Genomic DNA, 20,495 nt, shown 5'->3' on the forward strand with positions numbered 1-20,495 from the left:
AATTTTGTGTGAGAAGGGAATCAGTGACAAAGCTCGTGGCCAGGGTCGAATGACCTAGACTTTGAGCTACACACTTCATGGGGTGCCTTGGGATAAGACTTTGAGTAAGGGTTCTTAGCTAAAACAAGCTTTGCCTCACGTTCACAAAACCCAACAGAAATACCTCAAAAAGGAAAAATGTTTTCCAGTTTGGGAAGACCGGATGTAAAGCCTCCCAGTTCCTTCCCTTAGCTGGGCAGCCCGAGTGTGAATGCACTTGTGCATATGTGTAGACGTGCAGACACACTTCGTGTGTTCCTGTGTACATACACAGGTGTCTCTGTGTGAGTATGCACACACATGCACACATATACTGACACCTGGGAGGGACAGTGAGAGGTAGCTACCCTTCATTAATAATTTTTCTCTTGGGAAAAGTCTAACTTCAAAGTGATTTTTAAAAGATTCTTTCATTGTGCCAAGAGGCAAGTTCAGTTAGCTCGAATCAGAGGCAGGAATGGAGAGGGAAAGAGGCATAGGAAAGGGGACAGAGTACAGCACTTACCCTACAACCACAATTATAAAATCCAGTAAATTCCAACCGTTGCGGAGGTAAGCGTTGGGGTGGAAGAGAAGTCCATAGGCAATTACTTTTAAAAATGCTTCCACGGTAAAAATGATGAGGAAGAGGTACTCCACTCGTTCCTAGGAAACAAAAATAGAAAAGAGAGAGAGAGAGAGAGATAAATCATTAAGTCTGGGGATCTGGGAGGCTCAGACGCAGCAGAGTTCACAGGTGGCAGCACACTCAGCACAAGGATTTGGCCTGCCACAGACTGTGTGGTCCCCACATAGCTCATGGCCTGAAACGTCATCGCTTGTAAAAGTCCACTGTGATGTTTGTTCAGTGATGATGTGGCCTAGTGCTACACTTCCCAGAATGCAGTGCTGTGACCAGCAATGGTGAGGACAGATGGAAGAGGTCTGCAGAGGAGGCCTGAAAGCTAACCCGGCAACTCCACAGCCGACTCTAACATCAGAGCTCAAGCCTGTGAAGGATAAAGAACCTGTTGCCGTTGCTTTCAAATGCCCTTGTTAAAATGTGATTCAAAGTAATGTGAAAATTCACATTCTTCCTTCCACCCTCAAAGTCTCATTTAACCAAGCTAACATTTTGTTGTGGCTTCTAAAACGAGGAGAGCTCGTATAGTCTTGATCTCCAGGGGAACAATACTAGGACACTGGAGGTTGCCGAGAAGCAGGTGAGCTGAACCCTAACAATAATATGCCTCGATTCTGTTCACAGGCCCTAAGGGTGGCAGACTGGGTTTGGGGAGGGGACTAGCTGATATCAAAAATAAAAGCAGAACCACTTCCCCAAGAAAACTGAGGCTATCAATAGCAAGATCTCTCTCGTGGGAGCATAGCTGTCTGTCCAGACATGCTCTAGGTGAGCAGGACAGTGGAACCCAGGAGGAGGTGAGCAGGTACTAGGTGCTGAATATGAAAGCTTGCTTTGTATCCTCAAGGGGCAGAGCTGCCTTTTCTCCCGACCTAGGCTTATCCTCCTCACACTCCAGAGAAGTCTTGGTGGTACCAGCTTGTGGAGACAGCTCAGGTGCCTTCATGGTCCTCTCTTCATCCTTGCAGGGGCCGCATGCACGCATGTATACACGCACTCAGGACTGCCTCTTCATGGAGCCATAAAACACCAGGGAGACAGTCTATCTCCCATCACCAAGCAGCCAGCCTCGGCCAGTTCAAAGTCTCCAGGAGGCACTCAGCTGAGAACCCTAACACCCATTCCCCATCCTCTACCAGCTAAGGAGAGTTCACTGAAGACCTCTGGGCCCACACACATACATGATGGCCGGCCACCTCCCACTTGGCCTTCTATGCAGGGTAATCTGAGCCTGGGGCTTGGGGGCCCAGTGGGAAACTACCAGGATGGATGCCCGGTGCCCCTTTCTGTTCTTCCCTTCCCTAGATATTTTGGGAGCACCAGGCTCACCATGAGCAGTCCTGTGAAAAATAATTTGAGGCTTCGATATTAAAAATGGCAGATTCTAGGCGCCTCCCAGACCTGCTACAGTGGGGCACCTGGCTGTTGTAACTAGGAATATGTGAGTTACACAATTCTAGGGGTGTCTGAGACACCTCAGAGTGGAAGAACTACTAACTCACATGTTGATGAAACCCTCAAGCAGACAGCAATAATGGGGAGGGGGTGACAGGGTCAGGTTTAATCAGAACCTCGGGTCCGTCACTCGCTACTTATTTTAGCCCCAGAGTGTTGGCCTGTGGAAGTGACTGCCTTGTTCTAGTGAGTAGGATCAATCAACATCTCCCTATCAGTAGTACCGGCTTAGCACAGAGCTCTGCCCATTGAAGGGAACGGCAGGTTACAGAAGATGCTACTGTGTAGCCTGGGGATGGTGGAGAAGAAGCTGTCGCCACTCCAGTCTGTCTCCACACTACCCCAGGATAGGTTAGCGCTTGCATTTTAGCGCCAGATAACAACTCCGCTTCTATCCATATTTCCCCCAAACCTCCACAGCTCCATTCCTATCTGTACCCCTGAAGCCTTCCCAGAACCTGACTCAGTTGGAGGTGTGACAAGAAGAAAGCTCAAAGGGAGCAGGTATGAGATGGGTAGGCACCACTGGGCACCATGCGTTTTCATGTGCTCACAAATGTTCTCATTGCCTCTATGTTTTCATTCACACGCCCACTCACACACCCAGCTATTAAGCAAGAAGACATAAAGTTAGTTGTTTTTCTTGCTTTAACTCTGCCTTTCCCCTCCCACTCCCCCTCTCCCTCCCCTCCCCCTCCCACCTCTCACAAAGGTCACAAAACCGTAATTGACAGCGAAGGTGTAAAACCTAAGCTCTATGGATTCAGAATAGCTAGTCACTGAGATGCACAGGGCTTGGGACTGAGTGAGCATCTGTCTGAGAGGCAACCTTCATCTAGCTGGGTGATGGTTTTATTTAGGAGTTCATGACAATAGAATGATAGCAAGATGCAGAGTGTCTTGGAGCCAGTAAAAGGGGATCTGGACAAGAACCCAGAGAAGGGGCAGCTAGCTGCCTTTCAATAACAAGCCTGGGACCCAGTTTTGTGGCCCAGTCCATGAGATTGAGTGTTGATCAAACTTTGCAGCCAGCTCATTGATCCTTTCACAGCATACACTGAACTGACAGGGAAACATCTAAGGGCTCCCAGGGGATGAACAGAAGTCAAGTTCATCAAAGGCCATTCTTGCAGGTGCTTGGACTGCTCTGGGCCCTGTGTTATAGACACAGTCCTTCACAGCCTTTCCAAGACCTCAGTTCCGACACCAGGGGGCTGTGTGTGTGTGTGTGTGTGTGTGTGTGTGTGTGTGTGTGTGTCTGGATCCTGAGCAGCACACAGCTCCCTGGGGACATGGTATAAGTCTGACATGTGACCCGTCCCTTTCTGGGATCCTGAGACTTGGGCAATGTCACAAGCCAAGTTGAGTAGACTAATATCCCTGCTCGCACTGTTCTGGGTGGAGGAGATATGTTCGCCTGAAGCAGAGACTAGAGGATGGGCTGTTGGAGATGCTAATACCCAAAGCAGCTTTTCTGGGCTCCCTGGGTGTTCTGTGGGCTCCTCTGAAGCAGTGGGTCCTCCCTGCCGAGGGCAGCATAATGGCTGCTGTCCTCTCATTTTCTCTTGCAACCCAACACCACACCCCTCATCCTTTCCTTTCAATTGTCCTCTTGCTTTTTTTCCTCTCTTTGGATTTCTAGTTCATCTACTGACAACTGGAGGCCCATGGTTGCACTCAAGTCTTAAATGCTCGGAGGAACTGACAGGAGTGTGACATTTTCCAAACACCTATAGACCTTGACAAGGATATGTACGGCCTTCTTCACTTTCCATTCATCCTTCATTTTTGTATGTCAACTACCATCCAAGTACAAGGTAGGCCCCCAAGGGATACACAGTGATGTTTTAATGGTAATCATCAATCAATCATTCTGATTCTGGCACTGAGTGGCTTGTATCTTTAGCCAAGTCACTTAACTTGTCTGGCTCTGTTTTATCACAGGTAAAATGAGAAGAAAATCCATATTGCTGCACTGAGCTCTGAGCATTTCAGGCTGTAGAAAGCACAGAGACAGGCAGGGGAGGCTGGCGGCAGTAGGACTCTTATTTGTTGGCAGGGATATGCTAGCTCAATACTGGCTCCCAATGGGCCTGACCCAGGGGAATGGAGTGCAGGGAGCTGGTCTGATAGGATGCTAACAGAAAGCATGTAGAGGACACTACAGGGGCCTCCCTTTCATCAGCCAGTCTGGAAGGCTTTTATCAACTTAATAGGTTGGTGTCTGCCCAGGATGTAATCCAGAAGAGGAGCGCTGCTTTGTGCCTTTTCGTATAGCGTGGATCTCCACCTCTAGTCTCCAAAATTCAGCAGTGAGTGAGGATGGAATCTCAGATCTGGTTAGAGTCAGATGGATGGATGCCAGGGAGTGGGAGATAACCGCCGTTAGTGAAAGTGTTTCTCTTTGTGTGTTATGGAACACATACATGAACAGAAGCCACGTCGGGGTAGGTCTTCTCGAATGGAGAAAAGCCATGAAGGAACAGACAGGCTAGTCACATGTGTGTGTTTATACAGCACACTGAAAGAGCTGGGAGGAACTAGACACCACCACCTAAAGTTAAGAACTCACACCCAGAGAGCCTGTGGGTGTCAATGTAAATTTATGTAAGTGAATTTATCAGAGCCGCCAAGACGGTGCCCCAAGCAGAAGTGCTGAGCTCCGTTGCACAATTTCATCTCAGAACAATGTACACAGACGACGACGAGCACACTGACCCCACATTATGCAGCGTGCCATATTCCAGATTGCCGTGTAGCGTCAGCACCATTCAACTTGGCCTCTAGGCACAGACTGCTTTCTGTCTATTCTCCAGCCAAGAGACCGAGAAGCGGAACCTTAGGGCCATGCTATGCGGGTTTTCTCTCATGCATTTGTTTTGTGTCAAGTTTCTTTCCTGAGGTTCGCTCTGCCTCAGGCCGCATGGCTGCTTTCTCAGGACGGTGATGGGCTTGTGGAATATATGAAACTAGAAGGATATAGGCCCATGTGCCCACTGTTCTCTGGACAGAAGAGAAGGACCCATCTGGGCGAGCATCTAGTCCAGATAACGAGCTATAGTGCAACTGTTACTGTCCATGCATTGACTTAATGAAGCCCTGAGTTACTATGTCCATTAATAGATAAAGAGCCACAAGAGTCACCCCTAAGCATGGTTAACAAAGTGGGCAGCAGAGACTCTATGGGGTCCTACTAGTGCCTGAAATGCAGCTTTTCTCCTATCTCCAAAGCAAGGACTAACCAGACTACGGAAAGTGCACATGGTGGAATATTATCTAGCTGTAAAAACGAATGAAGCTCTCATATATGCTACAATGACGGTAATCACTCAAAGTCTTAGGAGCCAATCACAAGAGAGAAAATGTTGTATGGTCCTAGTTGTGTAGAATATCTATACTAGGGGACTCACAGAGACAGAAAGCAAGTCAAAGCGCCAGGGGCAGAAGGAAGGAAGATGGGCCAGTGTTTAATGGATGCAGTTTCAGCTTGAGGCAATGATGACTTGGTACCTAGTATCAGTGTAGCGAGTGCCACTGAGTCAGACACTTGCAGACAGTCAGAATGGCAAGGCTGATGCTGTATCTTTTTGTCACTGTGAGTATGGAAAAGAAGCACTCTTCTGAACTCCGAGTGCTTCCTAGCTGCTCATCTGAAGTCCCAAGGTAGGAGTTAAACCTGGGTGAGTTCCACTTTGACAGGGGTGTATTCCGCAGACTGCCTTCCTGGATGTGGGTGGCGAGTCCACACGTCAAAGAATAAAAGTGGGGGAACCTGAGGGCAAGTCTCCTACAGAAGCTTCATTTATAAAGTGTGTGGTCTTTCTAACATTCTCAGACATTATTGTAAAGGACAAAGGAATAAGAAAAAACAAAAGCCCAACTTAAACCAACAAACCAACCAACCGAACAATATTCAAGAGTAGCCTCAAAACAAACAAACAAACAAACAAACAAACAAAAACAAAAAAAAACTACTTATTGCTGGCAAGCAGCAAGTGCAGTTGGATGTGCTGAACAGTAAGCCAGTTCCACTGGCTCTATAGTAGTTATACACACCCCCACACCCTGCAGTCTATTCCTCTGTGCTTGCTGTTATGCAAAGTTGAAGTGATTTGCCCAACTCCCTCCTGTAGATCTCCTTCCCTAAGGGCCCCTCTTGCTTCAGTGCCCAGGAATAACAGGAAGCACAGGGGCTCAGATCTGAATGTGGGGCACTGGACCTGCTTGTGCAGTCCAGTTCCCACCTTCCTTGGGCCTGTGTTCTCACTGAGCACAGGTTCTCTAAGTGTAAAATCCCCATCAGGAGGTTGACTTCTCCCTCCATTCCTGCTTGGTGCCTAGCATTTGAACCATTAACCTCTGCACATTGCTACCTCTGTCTTGGAGACAAAAGGAAGAATGAAAGTCACCCAGGTCAGTCTCCTGTCCCACATTGAACATCCCCACTCAGGGCCACTACTCCCACAGGAGTCTGCTGGAATCCTTTCCTCTTAGAGCTGAAAAAGAGATGATGTTTTCTTCGGGGCAACATATATTGGCAATGGACAATAGACAGAAAATATTGCCAATCAGGGCTGGATTACTCAGGAATACTAGGCATTAGTTTAGTGACTATGGGCTGGTTGGTAATTTTCTGATTTGGGGGAATACGCAGCCAAAGCCTTTAGCTCTCAACTATCTACCTCCCTTCATTTGAGGTGACCAACACTTTCAGAGTGTGACTCCAGGATTCATCCCAATCCCGCTACATCCTTCACCTCCACTTATTGCTCTGGCCAAACCCGAAGCTCGGGACAGCCAAAGCAGATGGGCTAGCTGTGGAATCTCCCTTTCCCATGCTTCCACCTTCCTTCTTCATCCGAAGCTCAGTGTGCCCTCCTGCATCGTTTGCTTTAACAGGTAGAAGAAACCCATCCCAGCCCTGCAGCATGCTTTGCACGCAGTGCCATTATGATGCATGTGGCTTCTGTGTTCTTCTCCCCTGCAGGGACACAGCGTCTTCAGGGCAGCAAGTATCTTCATCACCCATGGCTCAGAGGGGGTCTTTACACAAAAGGCAAAGGTTTAGAGGAGAGTTTAGCGCTGGGACCAAACCATAAGCTACCGAAATCGGTTAAGGTCTCACTTCTTTGCTAGTGGAATGGAAATAATTAGATATGCCCTCGGGACACCTTGAGAATGAGAAACCAGAGCTGTCGCGTTGAGTGGTGATTGCTCTTTTGCACACCTTCACACATGGTAGTTAGCTCATAGAAAATGTGCAACACACCTTTGTTGAGGGGACCCACCATCTCTGTTCTAATGGCTCTGAGTGTCCTCCTGGGGTCCTGGCCCTTCCTTTGTGCTTAGAGCCTCTGCTGAGGGCAGCAGTCAGCAGCACTGCTGCCTCATCTCTTCTCCTCTTTGGTCACATAACATCTGCTGTCCTTCCCTCTATGTGGTGGCATACTCCCAGTATTGCCACATAAACAAGAGGCATGGGGGTCCATGTTTGCTTTCTATTATCAAAATCAAAATTCCCCTGTGATCTGGTTACTAAGTTCCTTAGAGTCTGAACCCTCATGTGCTTCTCTCTCTGATCCACAGGAATAGGTTCCATTCTGGTTTCACGCACTCCTAACCAATAGCTCTGGGTTTTGCTATATCTCTGGAAACCCACTACCCCTTGGTACGAATGAGGGGACTAAGGAAGGCCTTAAGAATGGAGGTCTCATGTTTTTAGGAGGTTTGATAACTACGGGATCATCACCGCAGTGAGAACTCACTGGGCAGAACTTGAGTGACCACAGTAAGTACTTTCTCATCTACTTTCGGACTCTTACGGCCCATGTGGCAAAGGAAGGGAAAGTGCTTTTCTCCTCCTCTTCTTCCACTTTACCATCACATCCCCACTGTCGTGACATCACTATCAGGATGTATTATCTCCATCTTCACCTCCATCACACCACCACTGCCACACAACCCCGTGGGATCACTGCCATGGCCACCATGACCACCCTTCCACCCTTTCAGAGTGTGGCTCCAGGATTTACCATAGTTGAGCTTTCATCCTTGATGACCACTCATTGTTTCAGCCAAACTAGAAGCTCAGGACAATCAAAACCAACAGGCTAGTTGTGACCCCCTTCCACTCTTCTATCCTTCTCCTTCCTCCACAGCATCCTTCTCACCCTGAGGTCTATCCTTCTCCTTCCTCCACAGCATCCTTCTCACCCTGAGGTCTATCCTCTCCTTCCTCCACAGCATCCTTCTCACCCTGAGGTCCATCCTTCTCCTTCCTCCACGGCATCCTTCTCACCCTGAGGTCCATCCTTCTCCTTCCTCCACAGCATCCTTTTCACCCTAAGGTCTAGCTCTCTAATTCCTCCACAGCATCCTTTTCACCCTGAGGTCTAGCTCAGTGCCACCACTTGCCTCCTTTGCTACCTGAGGGCTCAAGCATGTTTGTTGGAGCAAGAATGTCTTCTGGGGTTCTGCTGGTGATACATGAAATGACTGGCTTCTCTGTGACATTCAGCAATGTAAGCAAGCCTGTGATACTCACAGCCCCCTAACCTAGGGCACTCATGATTCAAGGATGGCATTTGGATATAGGACTGCAAAAGTCACCACTGGTTGTTGCACAGAGCCCACAGTCTTTTCCCACAACTGGTCAAACCCATCACCTTGTGTGGGTTACAGCTAGCTACAACCCAAGCGCTGGTTTCATCTCACAGGGAATCCCTTGTCATCATCCACTGTGGTATTTGACTCAACCTAGCAAATGTGGTGGGAAGGGAAGTTTTATGTCCGATGCCTTAAAAAGAAAGGCTCTGGGGTTGGCCACATCTGTGTTTGTATGAAAGGTTGGGAGACAATTAAGACCATCGTGGGTACAGGGGGAAGGCAGGTGTGGTGTGCTAAGTCACAGAAACTCGGAGGAAGACCTCAAGTCTAATCCAAGTTGCTAAGAGGTGAGTTAATTCTGATGCTGCCCTAGTTTTGGAATCCTTTACTGAGACCCTGATCTCACTGGATCTGTTCTGGACCTGCATTTTCCAACTCTACCCTGCACAGTCCGCAGCACATTAACATTCAGCTCATTCTCACACACCAGAGGAAAGCAAGAAGAGCACGTGCGCATTGCATGAGGAAAACATCTCAGATCATGGGCTGACTAGGTCTCCAGTAACTGGCCCAGACTGCCTTCAGAGGGCAGCCTGCAGGACTCCAAGCTCAGCCCTCATTGCAGCATGTGTCTGACTGGCTGTGAAGGACACGTTGCGGGAAACAGAACTCCATACCACAGTCCTCAGAGCAGCTAGGGTGGACTGCAATGGCTCTCCACTATCTCATCATCGGACACCCAGGGATGAAAAAGGTAGGGGACACAGACCTTGGGCTCCCCTGTCTTGTCTGAGTATTTTTCTTACCTTCAAAGGATGAAGGACTTTTTTGAGGCAGGAATGGCCCATAAGCTCACAGTGAGTGATACACATCTTAACAGAGATCCCTAGTCCTGGCTCATCAGGCTCCACTTCTCTTCCCTCCCCACCCGCTGGCCTTTCTCAGCTCTCAGCGCCACACCACCCTTAAGGGGCTTCCTTCCTCCCTGCTCCTACTAAGGGCATAGGTCTGGCTTGTGAGGTTCTCACTGCGCTAGGAGCCAACTGTATCCAACCCCTAGGAGAGGGTTGTTGTGCCTTGTCCAGGCCTAGTGACCTCCTTCTCCCGTGCTCATCCCAGCCTTTAGCCAGTCCCTGTCTGTCTGTCTGTCTGCTCATTTAGTATACTGCTATCTGGTTCTACAGCCTGCATGACAAGTTTTCTGAGTGTAGCTCGTGGCTCACTCTAGGAACTGGGTTCTCTGAGGGTTGGAGCTACATCACAGCATCCTCTGACCCCACAATGCTTTTGTACAGAGCTGGGAACATGCACATCTCTCCAACATGGAGGCTGAAAGGCCGTGAGAGTGACCAAGGTTAACACTCCAGTCCTGCCCCTCCTCTCACGCTGGAAGCTCCTCTCAGAGGACAGTGTGCCCTGCCCTCCCAGGCTGTGGACAGTGTCCCTTGCCCTCCCAGGCTGTGGACAGTGTGCCTTGCTCTCCCAGGCTGCTGCACTCAGCTCTTGGTGCACAACTGCAGGCACAGTGAAAGATGGCCTCCTTCTTAGGCAGCCCTTCTCCACCCCCACCATGTGAGTCCCATCATTATCAATATGCAAGACATAGACTGGGGACCCTTCACCCCAGAGGCATGGACTACAACTGTAAGCATTGTATGTCCTCTCTCACACATGAAGATCAGGAGGGTCAATCTTATAGGAAAGACTGAAATAATCACTAGAGACTGGGAGTGGGAGGCAGGAAGTGTGTCCTGGAAATAGGCACCAACATACAGAAGCAACTATTTCCGGCCATTTACAGTGCCGCATAGAGACTGTGGTCTATAGCCATGTAGGACAGTCACTAAGAGCAGAGACCGAGGGATCCTGCCTGACTCGCCCAAGTAAAAGCATTGGGGGTGGGGGTGGGGGTGGGGAGCCCGGTAAAAATACTAATTCTACCTAGCGATCATTATGCCTTATAGGTGTGTTCACAATTACCTTATCATACCCCATAAATGTTCACAAATAACAATTAAGAAATTAAGTCGAGTAGGGTGCTACCTCCACCCCTATGGCCTCCCAGTCTATAGGATGTTGGATGGCTTGCATCATGGAGACAAAGTATCATGCAGCACTACTTGTGGACAGCCCCTCAGCGAGCACTGCAGACACCAGAGGTGCAGGACAGGAGAAGGACTAGATTTGCTAGGCTGGTGGCTGGCGTGTCTGACGTTAGAGAGCTGAATCTAAGTCTCATGATAAAATGCACGTGTGGGCAATATGGTTCCTAGGAGACACAAAAGGCAGGACGTCTTTTGCCTTAGTCTTCAGTGGAGAGCAAATATTTGGTGAAAAATACACGAATCTGTGAAAATAGCGTAACGGTGGTGGTGAGGGTGTTTGCTGCAACGAGGAAGGAGCTGCTGGTGTTCTGGACTTATTGTACCCTAGAATAACACCAGAGAGAAAGAGAAAGGCTTAAGTTACAGCAAGCTGTGAGTAATAGCTCAGAGTCCATATTTTATATTAAGGAAGTTGCACCTGGATATAAGACACAGGGTGAAGGGCTCAGGCTGGAGCTCGGTGCTGGAGGCCCTATGTCCCAATCTTGGGAACATGAAAGAGAAGCGGGGAGGGGGAGGGGGAGAGGGAGAGGACACTACAGAGAAGAGAGAGACAGAGACAGAGAGATAGAGAACCAGAGAGAGGAGAGACACCACAGCAGGGAGAGAGACAGTGAGAGACACATACATAGAGAGATTGAGAAAGACAGAGCACAAAAAGGAGAGAGAGAGAGAGAGAGAGAGAGAGAGAGAGAGAGAGAGAGACAGAGAGAGAGACAGAGAGAGAGACAGAGAGACAGAGAAATAGATAAAGATAGATATGTAGATGAATGGATGGATAGATAGATAGATAGATAGATAGATAGTCTGCAAGTGAAGGATAATAGTTGTTTAGTTGTTTTAGGAAGATGTAGGTAAAGCAATGTTTGGATGGCCTGGACTGCTTAGGGAGACAATCCCAGGGTCCAGGAATGGAACAGTGACTGTTGACATAGTTGAGAGAGCAGCCATACGGCACACAGCCTACAGGCCACAAAGGAGCCATCAGTGACTAGAAGGCTGCCTGGCTATCCCAAAGGCAGTTTTAAAATGTTTCTTATGAGCTGTAAACAGGGATAATTTTGGCTTTTTGGTGGGTGTCTCCTTTTCCCTGTAAAAATTGGCCTGCCCTGCCTGCTGATTGGTTCAATTATGATGATATACATCAGAAAGCAGAAAACGGTGGAACATGCCCTAAAACGGAGTGTACAGTAAGGGTGACTCACAATCTCTTCCTTTGGGGACCTTTGCAGGGGGAGGTGAACTATGGGTTGCCTTCCCAGGTGAAGTTGAGTTCAGGGATAAGAAATCTCAGCTCATGGAACTCCAGGCGCCAAGGGCTACAGATCCATGCAGCCCCTCCCCTCCCCCTACCCCCAGCCCCCAGCTCCCGTATTGTTTTCTAAGCCCCATGTCATTGTGAAACAGCAGGACTGCCACCCAAGTGCTGCTTGTTATCCATGACTTCTTTGGTCACTGCCATAGCCATAGACAGCTCAACCAGTTAGGATTCCTAGCTCCTGGTTGATGCTCCCCGCCAAGTCCTGGGCACAGTTCTTTACATATATCTTTATACAGGCAAATTGACGGTCACATTTTATAGGACGAGAAGCCAGGTTAGCCTGGCTGACCATGCTGCACTGACCCTGACAGCATGGCCGAGGAGCGCACTGACTTGCCGGATCCCGTATGGCCTCTGACTTTTACTCCTTCTGGAAAAACAGCAAGGCAAACACAGAGCAGCAGCGGTAACAGCTTTGTGCTGGATGGCCGAACCCTGGGATCCACTGTTAAGTCTCATTGATGTTACCCGGTGACCTGCGGGGAGGTCACCAGCCTCTGCAGACCTGATATTTTCTCATCCATGAAATGAAAAGGCTAATTTATCCTAAGCTCCTAAACTTGGCTCTCTCAGGCACCTAGACCCACTCTGGGCCTCCATCCAAGATCTGCTGAGCTGGAGTCCTCGGGATTTGGCTATCAGAGCGGCTGGCAAGCTCCCCAGCTTGAAGAATGTAAACGATCTCCATGGCTACTTCCAGCCACGGTATTCTTTTTCTCATATGTGTTCCCCACCCCTGGCCCTCTCTGGCCCCCAGGAGGAGGATGCTCTGCAGCAGAACAGCTTGGGCTCCGAGGGTGGGGAATGAGAAAGAGCTGCCCACAGACTGGCGGTGTGGGGCTGAAGCAATGGGTGGACAGAATCAGCAGTAAGCAGCCCCCAGCTAAGAGGATCAGTTGGGCCAGCAGCCAGCAAGGGCAGGGAGGTAGGGCATGGTTCTGTGGACCCAGCTTCCTGTTGAGAGATGTGGAAAGCACACAGGAAGGGTGATCTGTACTTCTGGGAGCTGACACCCATACACTGTGACCACTGCAGACCCGGGAAGATACAAGCAGCAAACACTGACGGAAGGACAGACTGAGGCTGCTCAATGGAAGGCAGGAAAAGAGGAAGTAAGCAGTGTTTCTGTACATGACAGTTCAGCACTGGTCCCGTGCCTTTCTGCCGTCCCTGGACGGGACTAAAGATGAGCAAGTGGGGGCAGGCCCTTCAGATCAGTTAACTAATTTCTGATCTTCAGATGAGACATTCAATGTCTTTGCCTCCCAGGTAGGAATATTCTTGGCCTTATTCACTGAGGATGAACCTAAACAGCAGATCAGTGGCAAATTAGGAACACCACCTGTTGCTGTCTGAGTGTTTGTGCCTGTCCCAGCCCAGGTTCATATGCTAAAGTCTGAACTGCCAGGCTAATGGCTCTGCTCAGATCCCAGGTCTTGGTAGGGAAGACACAGCCACACACTACCCAAGTTGGGCTCAGGTGAGCAGTATGAGGTACCTAAGGGTGAGCAGGGGGCTTGAGTTCTATCACATGGCACCCAGAAACCCTGTCTAGAACAGAGTGGGAGCAAGAACAGACAAGAGAGGTTTTCCGTTGGCCTCGATTTGCACACGTGTGACACAAGCGTCATACACACACACACACACACACACACACACACACACACACACACACGAACACATATACACACACATTAAACACAGAATGAGAGGACAGAAGGAAGGAGAAAGAATAAACTAGATATGATGTAGGTGTCCCGGTGGCTTAAGCAGGCAGTGGTTCCCTCGAGGAGGTAGGGTAGGAACCGAGCAGTGGATAGGACAGATGGAAAGGTGACAAACATGAGGGTTGGAAGGTAAGTTCACCCAAATGTGGACGTCAGAACTGCTTGATGGGCTTACTTTAAAAATGACAACAGTAAATTTCATATTAAGAAAATTCTGCCAGGCAGTGGTGGCACACGCTTTTAATCCCAGCACTCGGGAGGCAGAGGCAGGCGGATTTCTGAGTTCGAGGCCAGAGCCTGGTCTACAGAGTGAGTTCCAGGACAGCCAGGGCTACACNAAAAGAGAGAGAGAGAGAGAGAGAGAGAGAGAGAGAGAGAGAGAGAGAGAGAGAGAGAGAGAGATCTATGACAAACCCCCCTGGGGAAGAAAGTACAATGCCCCATCACCATGGCTGTCATTCTGGGACTTAGGATTAATTTACTATTGTGTATGCTATATGTTTTGCTTCAAGACTGTAATCATTCCTTCCCCACACTGTATTTAAACATCCTGTGCCTTTCCTCAGCTTCCCTATAACATACACAGTGATCCTGCAATATCAGAGAGCATGGGAAGGGGCATATGTATATCTGTTTGTGGGACACCAATCCCTGCTCTGGCCCTGAGGTTCCTACCAGCCTGTCCCTTCAGGGGGTGTTTGCTGACCCACTGGGTCTCACTCTAGGCTTTGCTTTTCTTATGTAGATAAGTGTAAGTATTTTGCTGGCCCTCACCTGGTCCCTTCCAGCTTAAGTTCTGCCTCTGCCCCATGCAGCATCTTCAGATAAGCATAGGGTTGCCAATCTATTATTCTGCCAAGTAGAAATGGTTAAAGAGACGATCACTGGCTATCATCCTAGAATAACAACCGCTCACCACCTCTACTAACTGCTCCTGTCACCATCACACAGGCACACTACACTCCTATTCTCATCCTGCTAAACATCAAAGAATCTTTTCTGCAAATGGCACAGGCCACAGATGGCCACGTTCTCTGGTTCAACGGATACTTCCTGCATCCCTTCTATGAAGGCATCCTCTGGCCTCCAATCCAACCAACCCACCAATGGAAGCTGTTAAAAAAACAGCTGCATTGCAAGTTGAGTTCTGTGGTGAACACCTTTACTACCAGGACTCTGAAGGCTGAGGCAGGAGGATTATGGGTTCAAGGTCAGCCTGGACCACATAGCAATGCTCTCAAGAGTCAATGATCATTTCCTTGCTTCTTTAAGCTGAGCTGACTCTGCCACTTGTTTGGCCAAGAGAACACTGCAGAAGTTACAGGACACAACCAACATCTGAGCCTTGAGCTGTCAAGGCTCTGAAGCATTGCTCTGTAGGAACAAACTTCAGCTAGACTAGTAGAAATAATGACACAATCAGCCAATCCAGTCAGGGCCAGCTCCAGCATCCCATCCAGCCAGGGCCAGCTCCAGCATCCCACCAGCTCACAGTAGACATATGACCGATGACCTAGCTAAGACCTCTATGCTAGGACCAACAAATTGCACAATTGAGCCCAATCCCAACAACCAACTTATAAGACACACAAACTAAATAGAGAGTTGTTTAAGGCCACTGTGTATGTAAGAGGAGGGGACACCATCTTTCTGGCCATAATTTGCCTACATCTTCTACGCCTTGCCTTTGGAATAGAAGTTGGGTTTCCAGTGTCTAACACTTTACCTAAATTATCCTCACCTCAGCCTCAGGCTTATAGTATCTGTTTCTATCCTAAGACGTTATCCAATCTTAAAGATTCAGCATTCCATTTCACTTCCTTAGCCTTTGGCTGCATACTGATCACCTTGTGGTATTTCTTGCTGTTAATTTACTTGTGGTAGCGTTAACTTTACATGGTTCATTAGACGCTGCCTTCTTGGTTAGATTGCAGTCTTTCAGGGGCAAAGCCTGTCTTTCATTCAGACTCCATTGCATGGTATATATATATATATATATATATATATATATATATATATATATATATATACCTACATATATCCTTATTGGTGAGTTCTAGCAGTCCCACAGAGACCTGAGCACAAGCCCTAGGTCGCTTCTCTGTAGTGTCCTATGTGTCCCCGGGCTGCACTCTGCTTCCTCCAGAGCTTTACACCAGGTCTGTGCACATATCTAGGACAAAGGAGCTTGAAAACACTTTGGAATGGTCACCGATTTAGTTCCCTATCTGTTGTATGATAAAACATCTGCACAAAAAAGCATCGTAGGGGAGGAAAAGGTGTGTCCGGGTTACAGTTCCGGGTTAGAGCCCATCATTCCGGGAAGTAGGGCAGAAACTTAAGCAGGAAGTCACATCACATCTGCAGTCAAAAGTAGAGTAAGCAAGCTACCGGCTTGTTCTCATCCAGCTCTCTCCTGCCTCATGATTCATGGGTATAGTGGGAATGGGCTGGGTCTTCCTACGTCAATCAACAATCAAGACGGTCACCCATAGGCCAATCAGGTCCAGATGACTCCCCCACTAAGACTCTTTTCTATGGGCTGGCGAGAAGTCTCAGTGGTTAGAAGGGCTTACTGCTCTTGCAGAGGACCCGAGTTGGGTGGCCAGCCATTTCTGGAACCTCACAACCACCTGCAATGTTAGTTCCAGGGAAACTGATGCCCTCTTCTGGCTCCTGTGGGTTCCTGTGCACACTTGATACGCATAAAGTCATTTACACTCGTGCATATACACATACATTTAATAATTAAAAATTAAAAAAAAAAAAGACTGTTGGGGCTGGACAAGTGACTCAGTAGCTAAGAGCACTTGTTGTTCTTGGAGAGAACCCCAGTTCAGTCCCCAGCACCCACGTGGTAGTTGGCAACCATCTGTAACTCCAGTCCCAGGGAATGAATCTGACTCCCTCATCTGGTTTCCTCAGGCACTGCACACTTGTGCAGCACAGACACACGCGCGGGCAGAACATAAAATAAAAATCAATGAATCTTTTAAAGGGGGGAGGGAGGAGAGTATCTTTTCTCAGATGAGCCTGGCTTATGGTGGTTTGAAGGCTAAAATCTAAGTACGGAGAGAACAAGAGCCGCAGCCCCAGCCCAAGGCAAACAAAACTTCACTTGCAAAGTTTGGTCTCTCAAATCTGTTAGGGATTTCTTGAAGCTTCCCCCTCCCTTTTATTCCTGTGACCTTCCATTTGTCCTGGACACTGGCCTTGGCCAATGCAGGCTTCCAGCTTTCTGTCTTCCCTCGGGCCTTTCAAGTTAACTACAGAGCTTTGAGGAGAGGACAGATAAAAAGCTTAGCATTGCAAATGAGGAGAGCTGAGCCAATGCCCACAAAGAGGGAGGCATTTATGTGATGCCTGAGGAAGGCAGGCTGCTAAGGTTACTCTGTAGAGGGAAAAGGCAGAGGCCCTGCTGGTCTCACCTCTGGCCTTACTTTTCTTTTGTGGACCAGAATAAGTCGGGGTGAGGTGTTCTGCTGGCCCTCCCTCCATCCTCCTTCCAGAGCTTTGTTCCTACCCAGACACCACCCTCAGCTGAGCAGGTTTTCATATAGGCTTGAGTGTGTGTGTGTGCACGACGGTGTGTGTATGCATGAGTGTATACATCCTGAGGTATGTATGCTGAGGTGTCTATCATCCTGATGACTCTAGGCATGTCTATTTCAGGGGAGCTCTGAAGCTTGACCGTAGCTGCAACTCTCTTCTTACTACTCAGCTATCCGAGTAAGGGGCCCGGCATTCTCTTGGACTACAAACACCCTGCTGGGGCTCCCAGCCTACCATCCTGCCAAGGCCCTTCCCCAGTGTGAATACTCTTCCCCCCAGTCCATCTACCTCCAAACCACTGCCTCTGCCTGCTCAGTTTTCCAACGACAACAAGGTTGCCTCTTTTCCTGAGATCTCAAGCCAGCAGAAGAGGCAGGCAAGCTGAGGGGCCCACAGTTTAGGAACTCTATGAGACATGAATGCTAGTCTGAACACACTCTCTAGGCATTCACAGAGGAACGTATCTGTGGCGTGTCATCCTGCTCTGCATCTCCCAGTCCTCTGACATTATTCAGTTGATCTGACAAGCCTCAGATGTGGAAGAGTCTGAGTCACTCCCCACAAGGACAATCCTGTTCTTGTGCCTGGGTAAGCTTTAGTTTCTCCTCCCTTTTGCATCTCTTTTTCCATCCTCTTGACCATTCTAGCCTTTTCCTTTTCCAAATTGATTCCCTCTGCCTTCTTTGGCCATCTCATATTTACCTTTCACCAGTGATGGATGGACAGCCAGTCCCTAAGAACTCAGCTAACTGAGCTATTTCTTGTAAGATTTGCCTATAATTTGAGCGGACTTTGGCAATAAAGATGCTTATGACCATGGCTTTAGCCTGTGCCACTGACACAGCCTGTCAGGTGAGGCAGTAGTTGTAGGTGGCAGGGAGCATGTGACACAAATGCTTCCCCCCCCCCCGTTCCCACCCCAGTGGCCAGAAAGCAAAAGAGGAAAAGGAAGGGGCAGGCGTTCCGCAAGCTCCTTGGAACATCCCACTCCCACCCTTCAGCCCGCAATGACATCAAGCCTTCCAGCAAGGGTCCCCCTTTGGGGTCCTACCACCTCACACGTTTAACACTGGAGCCTGTGATGGGCACTCAGTGCAAGGCCCTAGCAGGAACAGAGGAAGAATGTCCTTAAACATCTTTGTCTTTCCCACGGGACTGGCTGTTTGAGTCTTCTCAACACAGACCCTTTCAGACAAGATGCCATAAGTCTCATGACAGTGTCTAAGGAGAGTCAGAGGAGACAACCTCCCTGTTAGGTTCACCAGTTACCATACACTCCCTACCACCATGACCACCTCTACCCTCTCTGTCAACTCATCCTACAGCTCAGCCACTGTCTCCAGAACATTTCTCGAATTATTTCACTTAAACCTCACAAGAGAATTATGAGTCCCATTTGTCTTCCAGAGGATCTGGGTTTGGTTCCCACAACCACCTGTAATTCCAATTCCATGTGACATAATACCCTCTTCTGGCATCTCTGGATTCCTGCACATACAGAGAGCACACAAACTCATGGAGGTTCATACATATACATGATGGATTTAAAAAAAAAAATTAAAGACATCTTTCTCAGGTGATTAAAGGTTGTGGCAATTTGACAAGGGAAAACCAACCATCAGTCATTGGCCCCTGCCCCCTGACCCCTATGTGAATACTCTAGAAAGTCAAACAAGCACCAAAGACCAAAGCAAGTAAATATGTCATTCCTGTCCCCAGGGATTAGGAAAATCAGCTGCTACAACGTGACTGTTGAAACCACACGGATTATCAATACCAGGACAAGCATGGGCAGTTCTAGCATCTAGCTAAGTTCTATGATTTAACCTTCCTTAGCTTTGATTTTATCTATAGAAAGAGAATAACAAAAAGCTGGAGTCATGCGACTGTGGCTACACATATAAAAGTGCGTTGTAAACTGTAAAGTGTGTTATGTGAATACCAGGTGGCGTCTGTCCTAAAGGACCTCCACTCTGTGACCTCCACTCTGTGGCCTCCACTCTGTGACCTCCACTCTGTGGCCGAGAGGGCTTCTTACAACGTATGTAATCTCACACACTTCTGTCACCTAGCCCAGCTGCCCTCTAAGGTACAAGATTCAATTAGAATTATGAAATTGAAAGAGACGTAATAGTAACCTGGTCCATGTCAGAAGGGGGTGGGGAGGGCAGGGCTGGGGACCATGACCCACCTAAGATGAGATAGAAAGGGGGGGTACAGCTGGGTCTGAAGCTGAAACACCCTGACTTCTGCCCAGTGCTCAGCCCAACTAGGAGATGCTGCTGACCTCGTACCTCAGCTGTGGCTGGACCTTAGGCTCCTTCTTATCATTCCACAACATTGATGGGAGTTAAAGCTCTTTTGTTCTCCACATCTTAAACGGCCAGTCACGCAACTGGTCATTCAAATAAGGACCTTTCAGAGCGCTATTAACAGTTGTGAGGAGAAGAGGTGTAAAGTAGGCAAACTGGGAAATACAGTTAACATCTAAGACTGGTCTTGGTGCTTCTAAGGTAGCAGTAGGGTGAACTTGATTTGAAATTGAGCTTGCTGACCATACAGGTGATGGGAGACACTCAAGGGAGTGACCACAAGTCCCCGGGGAAGAGAAGATGAAGGCACACCTGTGATGAATGGCTTATCTGCAGACTCACTTTTCCTCAGTCTGCCGGCTGGGGTGGCCAGTGCTCTCCCACTGGAAAAGCACACGGGTCTGCTCTCCTTCTTTTCCAAGCTCTTTCTTTATGTTGGATGGTAGATTCTGCACTGAATTAGACAGTTATGAATGTTCAGGTATCTTATGGAGGAAGAGCTGCTCAGTTTATTGGGTAAATAATTAAATTAGTTGCTTTAGGTGACTGATTCTGAAATTTTACAGCCACTTTATTCCTAGAGGGGTAGGTGTAAAAATGAAAGTCTCGTTATGACAGAGTTCCAAGAGCACAGGGACAGAGAAGGGGGCTCTGCTCCTGGCCGGGGTTACCATGTGTACTGGTTAATTTTGTGTCAACTTGACACAAGCTGGAGTTATCACACAGATAGGAGCTTCAGTTGGGGAAATGCCTCCA

The 20,495-nt window shown here is 48.5% G+C and overlaps 1 protein-coding gene across 18 annotated transcripts in view; it reads right to left on the reverse strand.

Moving 5' to 3' along the window:
- The window catches only part of Cacna1c (calcium voltage-gated channel subunit alpha1 C), a 568,982-nt gene that overhangs the window by 185,882 nt on the left and 362,605 nt on the right, over positions 1-20,495 (reverse strand). For all 18 annotated transcript variants that reach the window (XM_029535125.1, XM_029535124.1, XM_029535115.1 and 15 more), the window contains one exon: positions 545-684. In XM_029535125.1, the coding sequence (XP_029390985.1) occupies positions 545-684 (140 nt within the window). The remainder of the gene's footprint in view (positions 1-544; positions 685-20,495) is intronic.

The sequence above is a fragment of the Mus pahari genome, chromosome 2 (assembly GCF_900095145.1).
Source record: "Mus pahari chromosome 2, PAHARI_EIJ_v1.1, whole genome shotgun sequence".
Taxonomy (NCBI): domain Eukaryota; kingdom Metazoa; phylum Chordata; class Mammalia; order Rodentia; family Muridae; genus Mus; species Mus pahari.